General features: G+C 41.4%; 3 protein-coding genes across 6 annotated transcripts; all 3 read left to right on the plus strand.

Annotated features, from left to right (window-relative positions):
* Nucleotides 1-427: 427 nt before the first annotated feature.
* On the plus strand, nt 428-3,274 carry LOC108885880 (guanine nucleotide-binding protein G(I)/G(S)/G(O) subunit gamma-10). 2 transcript variants are annotated; one of them, XM_051067066.1, is made up of 3 exons: nt 428-646; nt 1,210-1,336; nt 2,271-3,274. In XM_051067066.1, exons 1-2 carry the CDS (start codon nt 557-559, stop codon nt 1,333-1,335), a joined length of 216 nt encoding a protein of 71 aa, XP_050923023.1. In that variant the 5' UTR covers nt 428-556; the 3' UTR covers nt 1,336; nt 2,271-3,274. The 2 variants fall into 2 exon arrangements, with proteins under 2 accessions (XP_050923023.1, XP_018535885.1); XM_018680369.2 differs by having other exon boundaries at nt 434-646; nt 2,268-3,274.
* A 536-nt stretch (nt 3,275-3,810) lies between these two features.
* LOC108885881 (afadin- and alpha-actinin-binding protein) lies at nt 3,811-7,778 on the plus strand. Of its 3 annotated transcripts, none has more exons than XM_018680373.2 (13): nt 3,811-4,144; nt 4,325-4,376; nt 4,541-4,650; nt 4,724-4,792; nt 4,877-5,000; nt 5,097-5,175; nt 5,276-5,396; nt 5,835-5,988; nt 6,123-6,226; nt 6,317-6,478; nt 6,676-6,790; nt 6,904-7,063; nt 7,610-7,778. In XM_018680373.2, the coding sequence occupies exons 2-13, from the start codon at nt 4,325-4,327 to the stop codon at nt 7,704-7,706; spliced, it is 1,347 nt and encodes a 448-aa protein (XP_018535889.1). In that variant the 5' UTR covers nt 3,811-4,144; the 3' UTR covers nt 7,707-7,778. The 3 variants fall into 3 exon arrangements, with proteins under 3 accessions (XP_018535889.1, XP_018535891.1, XP_018535887.1); XM_018680371.2 differs by having other exon boundaries at nt 3,816-4,144; nt 6,895-7,063; XM_018680375.2 differs by lacking the exon at nt 6,904-7,063 and having other exon boundaries at nt 3,812-4,144.
* Nucleotides 7,779-8,274: 496 nt separating this feature from the next.
* LOC108885882 (nanos homolog 1-like) lies at nt 8,275-9,353 on the plus strand. Its single transcript, XM_018680376.2, is given in 2 exon segments — nt 8,275-8,444; nt 8,447-9,353. Coding segments are annotated over 2 exon segments (687 nt in total). The 5' UTR covers nt 8,275-8,425; the 3' UTR covers nt 9,115-9,353.
* Nucleotides 9,354-10,147: the final 794 nt, after the last annotated feature.

Consider the following 10,147-nt stretch of genomic DNA (forward strand, 5'->3'; position numbering starts at 1 on the left):
AAGCCTCTAAACAGAGAGATTTCAATTGATATAATCCTGTACATCCTTTAAAAAAAAGATAACACATTCATTGCTCACAATAATAATAATCAGTGATCCTGACTGTGGTATAACTTGGAATCAGATCCCAATCAAATTTTGTAGTCTCACTCACCCCAGCCTTCCTTGGTTTGCTAGTGTGGTGGTATGAATGCCTCTAACACTACACTGGATTAGGATGTAATGAATCCTAGCACAAAATCTACCCTCGCATTTAACATATTTTATTTAAATGCTGCAACAGGTGGATAACTACTGTGCTGTGGTTGAAGGTCACAGTATACCTTCCTGCTCTGCTCTCTAGGAAACTCATAGTAATGGGCGTGGCTTTGGGTTCGCTTTTTGATTGACAGGCTTAGGGCCCAGTGGACTGGCTCGCTGGCACGGAGGAGGCGGGGCACTGGGTGACCAATGTTTCCCACTCGGGCTTAGAGCAGTTGGGGTTAATTTCCGCTCGGTAGCGGCCCGTCTACTGAAAAAAACTACCTATAACTTTTCTCTGTCGACAGCCGTCGTCATGTCCAACAACAATGCCAGCAACAACTTAATTATCGCTCAGAGGGCCGTGAAGCAGCTCCGGTTAGAGGCCAGTATCCGGAGGATCAAGGTACGAACCCCTCAACACTGACACACAAACACGGAAGAATGAGCTAACCTACTGTTGAATGGCGGAGACAAACTGTGGCAGAAGTGACACAGAGTGAACTCAAAGCTTCTACAAAGTGGTCCACAAACTTTCACACATAACACCATAAGCTGGTTTCTGGTCGACTAAACCACAGCTACAAGCGAACAAGTTTCTTCCGTGTTTTAACGGCTGTCACTAACTGTTTTGGGAAGTCGTGTAACCATTTTAAAGTATCAGCGGACCTACAGAAGTGACACGTTTATAAAAGTTAAACTTCGTAGTGTTCGTTAAATAAAGGAGGCAGGTGAATATTTCTCGCAAAAAGTTACACAGTGGACGCACGCATTTGTGTTGTGTGCCGTTGCTTGCAAATTTTATGCAAAAAAGTGCCAGTGAGTCTGTTCACGAGAACGACAGAAAGGGCAGGTTAAGAGTTTGACAGCAGGCCAGCTGGGGCACTACAAATACTATGATACATGTGATACATGTGACAGGCTGCTAGCGTTCACACACAGGACATGATCATATGTCTGGCTCTGCAGGTGTCCCAGGCTGCTGCTGAGCTGAGAAACTTCTGTCTGCAAAATGCCTCCAAGGACCCTCTCCTGGTCGGGGTCCCCTCCAGTGATAATCCCTTCAGACCCCCCAAGTCCTGCTCCCTGTTCTGAGGTAGGCCTGCTTTTTCCTTCGTTGAGGCACCAGCTGGGGAGATAAGCTGTACAACTAATTACACTAGGGAGGAAATTAATTACACCTTCACATTTAGTTTAGCCCGAAAATCAATCAGCTAATTTCAGTCAGGTACTACAGAGCCCCAAGAGCCAGCAAGAGCTTGTAGCCTATGAAAGATCTATTATTTCACATGACCACAGATGTGATGACTAATTCACTAATCGATTAGTTGACTGTTTTGATCTATTTGTAATCAAATCATTTAAGTAGTATTTCAAGCAAAATTGTTCTAAAGTTGATAGGGTTTGTTTTTTTTAATACTAATTGTTTCAGAAACAGTTATGTTGCTCAATAAGGCTGTGGGTTTGTTGTACTCTGATTTACTTTGTACTCTCCTGAATAAAGTACAGGAGAGTACAAGAGAGTATCTTAGTTAAAATACAGATAAAACAATTAATCAATCAATTAGTCCATCAGCAGAAATTAATTGGCAACTATTTTGATAATTGACTAATTCAACACATTTGGTGGTTCGAGCTTATAAGAGGTGTTTTCCTCTTCTAATCGTACTAATTAGTCTTATCATATCTTAAAGATTGTTTAGTTGTTTGGTCAAGTCCCCCCATTCCTTAGATTATTAAATTGCAAATGGAGCTCTGAATAAATAAATAAATAGAATAAAAAATAGGCAAGCTAATGTGGGTAAATTTCTATTAACCGAAACTACAAACAAAAGTGCACCTAAAAATACTCTGTGTATAGAGCTATGGTTTCATGGAATTCAGGAAAAAAAGGAGGATCACTTTAAATGTTTACTGTAAGCAATCAATCTCCCTTCTCATCTTATGATTTTATACAGTAATAATATAATTAAAATTAAAAGCATTTTTTATTTAATTTTCAACCATTTCTGTTTTTCTGTCTACAGCAGAAAGAAATGTGGAGGATTTCTGAATTTATCCACTGAAGGCTTTCATCACTTCTACTTGATGTCTCTGTAGAACTACCAGCTCCTCTTGGGATGATGCAATGTGGGAATGATGGGTTCGGGAGGGAGGGGGAGGGGGGGCTGGTCCACTTGTTTGCCAAAACTAATGGTATCATAACTCCCATCTGTTACATTAAAGCAGGGCCAAACTCTACATGTTAAAAAAAATTGTCGACACTAGCCTGACTAATGATTAAGCTGTTCTTGGTTTACCTAGTGCTCCGGTGTCCATTTACTGTCTCTGGTCAGTGAAATGCAGCCCATGTGATTGGCTACTGAAAGTAGAACTTCCTCTTGTATTTTGTGTTGTAGGTGGAGAAACAATCAATTATTAATTTAAACCAGGTGCTGTTCAAGAATGAGAGCATGTTGTGTTTTATATATACACTGTATTTCATATTGTGTCTTTACAGAACACTAACTGTGTATGTGGCCAACAGATGTACTGAGCTAGCTTCTGAGCTAAAATGATTGGTGTCTTAAACTACTTATATATATGTGGCAATAGTAAAGGTGTTACTACTATTCTGAGCTACAACGACACGGTACAGACGTTTAACCCTTTCAGTGCAGGACATGTGATTGTTGATTAACTGTTCATCCCATTGTTTTTCTGTATGTATTTAACAGTCTGTTAAGGTTACTTTTATTAGCCTTTGTCTGTTCCTGTCTTTTTTTTTTTTTTTTTCATGTCCTGGCCTTACACTATTTGGATAGTGAAACCTGGTAGCAAATTGAATGTATATCACTTTAGGTATACAAATGTTCATATCTGTTCTCTTCTAATTTAATGAATCATGCTGCATTGACTTGCTGTATTAATCAAGTTTCCACACTGGAATCATGTTCCAATCAACCAAAACTTTTACTACTGTTAGCCTCCATCTTTCTCTACTTTGCTACTGTGGGCAACATTTTAGAAATTAAACTACTTTTTTGGACACTGAGGAATTATTGTCTGTGATTTTTGAATAGCAGTCCTTTGTGCAAATAGCACAAGAAAAACAAATCTTACAAAGTAAAACCTTGTGACACCCTTAAATTGTTTCTTGGCTCACAAGCCTACAGTTTACAGATAATATTGAACCACTTGGCATGAAGGACATCTCTAAGAAAAGCGTTCATGCAAAGTCATCTGGTCCAGTCATGTCTATTAAGTGGGCCACTGCTGGAGTCAATTTACTTGGTCAAACAATGATGCACTGATCCACAAATTATGACATCTGGCCACAGTGTCATAAATCTACAGGATAATACCATTAAATCACTGTAAATTCATGTGAATCACAATGTGTCTCCTTTGGGTCTTTATTCATGTTCAGAGAGGGTCTTGGAGGATTTCCAAAACTGATTTGGAAGGTGTTGGTAATACATGTTATGTATACATTCTTGAAAGCAGAATACAATAGCAAGCTCAAACACATTTGAAAGATGACCACATGCTGATATGATGTGAATTTTTGGGAAAAACAGTTTTTTACGGCTTTATAGAAGATTTGAAAAATGCTAATCTAAAACTAAATCATCTGAACATTTAGGCCTAAATCTGGGTGTGTCTCAGGGATTATCACGTTTGCTCCTCCTGTCATGGATGTGGTATTTGAATTTCAGAAACTACACCTTCAGAGAGTACCTTATATCAACAGTAGATAGTAAAACCAAATCTGAGCACAAGTTTAGTAGGAAGCAGTTCGACTGAATCATTTTATATCTTGAGGCTTCCATCTTTTAGCTCATTGTCAGAAGGTAATTAGCAGAAGTGCCATCAGCTGGAAGTAAAAGAGGCGTCGTCTGTCTGAGGAAGTTTGACTGCTCAGGTAAGGAACTAGAAACATACATGTGATCTGATCCATTGTTACTATAGTAAGGTTTCTCATTTAAAGTATTCACACATTAGTGCGGAAATGTTATTGTGTATCCTATTGTGGTGCAGACCAGTTAGATTTGCATTGGAGTAAACTGTCTCTGTGCTGCTTATATGTGAATATGGTGACTAGATGGCTTCCAGGTTTGGCCAGAGGAGAGTTGGAAGACACCAGGAGTACTCAGGTGAAAACATCCCCTTTCACCTGAAATGTAGATACATGATCCAAAACCTTCAGGCTGTGGATGTTGGAAAAAACAATCCATTCACACTTGAAATCACATCCTACTTTAATCTCACTTATCAGCACCTCTTTATCCTTTGCTTGTACTTCTCTGCTCTACTACAGACTCCTGTCTGGTAAGGGATCCCAGCCCCAACCTTCTGAATGAGTTCTCTCACAGCGCCTCCTGGTGGGCTGACAGGGAGGAGCACATAGAGCAAGGAGACTTACTCAGAGTGAGCAAAAATGAAGTGAATGAAATAGATTAGTGCTGCTATTTTCTAGTGAAACAACTAACTCTTCTTCTAGGAGCAGCTAAAGGAGATGGATGATCATGTGGGCAGGCTCCAGGACATGCTGAGGTGTGAGCGGGCCAAAGTAAGATGTATGCATGAGATTACACATTGTGGAAAATATTAGCATCTGAATACCTTTTATAATTAATCTTTTTCCACTTGCCAGTGCACCCGCCTGCAGCTGCGTTGTAACCAGCAGGAGGCAGAGCTGAGGCGCCGAGAGCAGCACAGCAACAGACTGAAGGAGCGACTGTCACAGCTCACTGACAGACACAGGGAGAAAGGACCCTGTGAGACTCACTCAGTTAAATCACACACAGCTCTCATAAATATGAACATTTACTAAAACCACACAAAATTTTCCAATCTTGCATTTTTCTATCCAGCCATAGAGGTGTTGAACTTTCCACCTGGAGGCCGAAGCAAAAGAGAACAGCCCATCAAATCGTTCAGGCCTGCTGCAAGGTAAGTTGGCTGTCACTATCATGCCTGTTCTGATCTTTGCCTTTCTTCCTCCACCCTTTGTTTTAAAAAAAAATCTTCACTTGCTCTTTCCACCTTGTAGACGAGAAGAAGCGACACTGCGTCTGATGCTGGAGCGCAGAGAAGTGGAGCTCAGAGAGGCAATGAAGCTGCGCCACAGCCTCACCACTTTACTTCATGCACTCAGAGTCGACATGGAGCAGGTGCGGAAGAAGAGACAAGAGAGAGGCTTTGTAACCAAGGCTAGTGATGGTTGATAAAAGAGATTGGTCTGCTAAGCACAAGTGAAGCTATTAGATAAGGATGTTTTTAAAAAGGACAGTTCTTAGCAATCGCACCAATTTTCATCAGCTGATGATGCTGCAGAGTTTGTCTAGCTGTCATTTACTTTTGTTCCAGATCATTTTGTGGATTTTTTGATCATTTTGGCTCGAAATTTGAGATTAAAAGCTCATTCTTGACCTTGGATAGAGCAAATAACGATCCATTTATTAGCTGTTGTGGTGCCAAAGCCACTAAAAGGACCTTGTAGTGAGGCTTTTTTATTTTATGTTTCCAAAAATGCTCTTTCAGTCTTGACAGTTACAAAGCTAAACCCAAGGTAAGTATTCAACATAACTAATCAGTCTAACCTTTTGAAGACCTTGTCAGACTCGGTGGATATTCAGGATGACGCCCAAAATGGAGACAAAACGTTGGATAAAGCTGAGGTAGCGCTTGGTGACCATGTGACAGGAGGTGTGGTTCAGAGTTGGAGGCAGGTACAGAGGAGACTGGGCGACGTCCTGTCAAAGGGTAAATACATACTTCACAAGAAAACTATATTTAAAGTGACCCTATCACGCGTTGTACCATTTGCCAAGCCAATGACTGAGAAACTCATGTCGAAGGAATGCAATCAATATGTTGTCTTTCTCTCTCAAACTTAGGTCACACTGGTGTTGGTACTGACCATGACAAACTGTTGGCTCACCTAGAAACTGAACTGAAAGAGAGTCAACAGCTTGTCAGATTACAACAACAGCTGCTGCAGGTACAGCCCTCTATCATGCACATGCACACTAACAGTCTAACTTCTGCTGTATCATACTTTAGAAACACTCTCCTTGCTGTCTGTCTGTAGGGTAGCCTCGCCTCACCTGTCCCCTCTGAACTGGCTGATTCCTACTTTTTGGAAGAGTGGGAACGTCTTCAGGCGCGGTGGGCAGAGCTTGATCATCAGAGGAGGACTTTTGAAAGGGAGAGGCAGTCCTTCACTGACGCTGCCATCCGACTGAGCCGTGAGGTGAGAGGAAAATGAAACAGAGGCTGCTGTGAAAACGAAATATGACGACTACTCTGATCACTTTTGCTGGAGGTCCTTGCTGAAAATATGGTAGCCATGCATTGATAGAGTAAATGAATGAGGTAAGACTGGGGATGTTATTTACTGGGCTTAGGAGGACACATGTTATTGCATATGTTTTATTTTATTGTCTACAGCGCTGTGATTTTGAGCAACAGAGGGCCTCTCTTGTGAAGAAGCAGTATTTGTGTGACTCGCCTCAGTTTGTTAAAGGAGCACCAAGCAGCAACAGAAGAGAGAGCACTGCTCTCGGTGAGTAAACATGTAAAATAAGGGATGGAAAGGCTGCTGTTTTAATGTGGTGAAAAGATTTTACTCCAAAAGCTGTAAACAAATTCAACTGTATCTGACTATAGATTTCTCAGTTTTGGGACCCACCAGCATATCTGGCTGTCTTCCCATTACTCCATCGTCCACTGAGTCAGGGACAGCTGCTCCTTCTGACATACGTCAGGGCAGGGTCAGAGTTCAAACTCCCAGCACTCCTGAACTCTACGCTGCCCTCAATCTATCATACAACTGCAGGTTGGTCAAAACCCAGTTTTATCGCAGGTGTTTGTAGATCCAGTCTCAAGCAAACCATTACCTGCAATGTTATGTCACTGTTTTCCCTAAAACCTGGTTTACAAATCTGTATCTGCACTGATACTAAACGTATGCATCATCACAGCTCTCCTCTGCTCCCTTTACATTGCCAGTTACTTCATTTAATGAGTACAATCTGGCTATGTGTGGCACTGATGCAATATAAAAAACACAGCCTCTGTAGCTTTTCTCTCTTTTAGAGGATGCTGCTAATAGTAATAAACAGGGGGGGGGTGCATTTATCCAACAGTAGAGAGTACTATTGCAGATAGATATATACAGATCAGTTGTATTTCTATATATTTCTGCACTATTGTTTGACCCAACAAACTTAAATAACTGTTTACACTTACAGTTAACTCATGAGGCAGGCATCAAAATGAAGGCCCGACAAATGTTACATTGTCCATATAAACCTCCATTTAATTTTATGTTCTTATTTTACTGCTGTTAATTCTTCGCCACCTCTGGCTCCTCCTCTATCAGAGCCACAGAGGATGATCATCAGTCAGAGAAGTGGGACAGCGGGGCAGACAGGATCATGCACACACCACATGCTCCACACTTGGACTGGTCATTTTAATACAATTTTAAGAGCATGTTGGACCTTATTTTCTCATCTGTAAATATTCAATAAAGACTGAATATATTTTTACCCTACTGTGTTATTTTTCAATTTTGACCTGCACTGTTTGAGTATAATGACTTTGGCTGTTGTGATCTAGTATTGGCATCACATTAAGCTTTTTACAGTGGCTAATTATGAGTGATGGACATTTTATTATCTACCTAAAAATAGTTCTTCAATAGCAGAAACAAAGTGTAAATACTATACTTTTGACACTTTGTCTGCGGTTAATAGTGTAGAGGTAGACAGGAAGTTTACCTCTACACAATTGTTTCTCTCTACACTGCCTGTAAGTTGTAAAGAGCAGCAGATGACTAAATGGTGCAGACACTGTAATTTCTGGTGCCTCATCAGTGTATTTTTTGTTAGATTCTATTAAGAATATATTCTTATAGATATATATATTATTTTTTGTAAGAGATATATTAAAGCAACTCTGATTGGATACTGGCGCCCTGCACGCCTGGTGCATGAGCTCATGTGATTGGCTGCGGACACCTCAGAGCGTGCCCTGGATCACCACTTGTACTCAATTATCAATCAAAACTTTCTTACGCGCCTGGCGTCGTGTTTCTGCAGTTCTTTACATCGTTAGTACAAGGTCAATAACTCGACCATCTCACTGAGAGGGGGTCTGGCAGACAAGACGAGAAAAAACCCAACAAGGAGCTAGAATGAACGGTATGGTTTGGGGCTCTTTCATCACCTGCCGTGCTTCATGGAGTCAGACAACAAAAGTTTCCAGCCCTGGAGAGACTACATGGGACTGTCGGACACAATCAGAGAGATCCTGGCACGGAACACCGCCACTGAGCCCTCACCGCCAGACCCCAAAGCTCCGCACATGGAGAGTGATGATCTGTGCAAGACTCTGGACTCTGTGCGCATTAACGCAGACAACCACAGTGACCTCGGGGCGGAATGCGCGTCAGGTGAAACTCCGTCGCCAGACTCCTTAGGTCATCAGCACTTAGCTGATGGTTTGTGGCACCCCCCAGACTCCGTTCGTGCTGAAATAGCAGGTGCAGTGGATTTTAAACAAGTGCAAAACGCGACGGGCTCCCGGGGGCCAAAGGACCGCAAGAAGACCACTAAGACGTCTCGTTTCAAAACACCTGAGCTCTCGGTGTCGCCTCCATCCCCAAAGCGCATGTTCTGCAGTTTTTGCAAGCACAATGGAGAATCCGAGTTGGTGTACGGATCTCACTGGCTAAAGAACCAGTCAGGAGATGTCTTGTGTCCCTATCTGCGACAATACGTGTGTCCTCTCTGCGGAGCCACGGGGGCCAAAGCTCACACCAAACGCTTCTGTCCAAAGGTGGACAGCGCGTACAGCTCCGTTTACGCCAAGTCCAGACGCTGAACGCAACAGGTGGCAGGCAGCAACAAGACGATGTACAGACGGCAGCATCTTTTTATGTGTGATGTATGATTCTGTTTATTATCATTAGTGTGTTCTTTTTATTTGTTTTGTTTTTGTGTGTTTTGATTTGGTTTTAGTTTGCATGCTTTGGCACGTTTGCCGTGAAGCCTTCTAAGATTGGAGTTGTTTCCCAGCTGGTCTCTTTTGTCGGCCTGGCCCACTTTAACAGCGTCTGTTTGGAGTTGTTGGATTTTGTTAAGACAGTTTAAAGAACGACTGCCAGATATTATGTTGGGAGGAGAAAAAAAAACATGTTTCAAAAGAAAATGTATGTTTGTTTTACATATTTTTAAAACGTGGCCGACTGATGTCCAATTTCATACTTCCTGTCCATGTATTTAAGGACTTGACAAACAGTCATCATCAGCAATAACTTAAGTACAGCATGTAAACATCATGTGACCATGTCAGCATTTTAAATTTTTTAGATATAAGTGACTTGTTCTTGTTCTGAGGTGTGAATACCTGTTCCTGAAGCATGCTATTTTATTTTGAATATTGGTACACAGGGCTTCTTCTAAAAATGCCACTTCAGCTCTTCTCTCTTTGTGAAAATTTCTGTGAATATTCTCGAATGCAACATGTTATACATGTCTGAGTAAATCTGTGTTTGTACTCTGTCATCACTCTTCCATTCGTTTAAAATATTCAACACAATTTAAGCCAGTCATGAAGGACAGATATTAATAATATTTACATAACAATACTCAAATTACTGACTTAACAATGGCAGGTTTTATTTTTGGGAGAACTAGAGCATTCCAACTGCCAATGAAAAGTGAGAACAGATTTATAATGAAATATTAAGGGTTTGTACCAGAGTGCAAGAAATGCCTTCATTACCCAAGAACTGTTGGGGTAACTGTAAACTCAGGATGGCAGGAACATCATTGAAATCCTCAACGCAGGGAGCTCCTTGAAGTTTTACTGCCACGTCGCAGGTTCTCCAGCTCCCTATGTGTGGCCATGACTT

The sequence above is a fragment of the Lates calcarifer genome, unplaced genomic scaffold (assembly GCF_001640805.2).
Source record: "Lates calcarifer isolate ASB-BC8 unplaced genomic scaffold, TLL_Latcal_v3 _unitig_104_quiver_2537, whole genome shotgun sequence".
Classification (NCBI taxonomy): domain Eukaryota; kingdom Metazoa; phylum Chordata; class Actinopteri; family Centropomidae; genus Lates; species Lates calcarifer.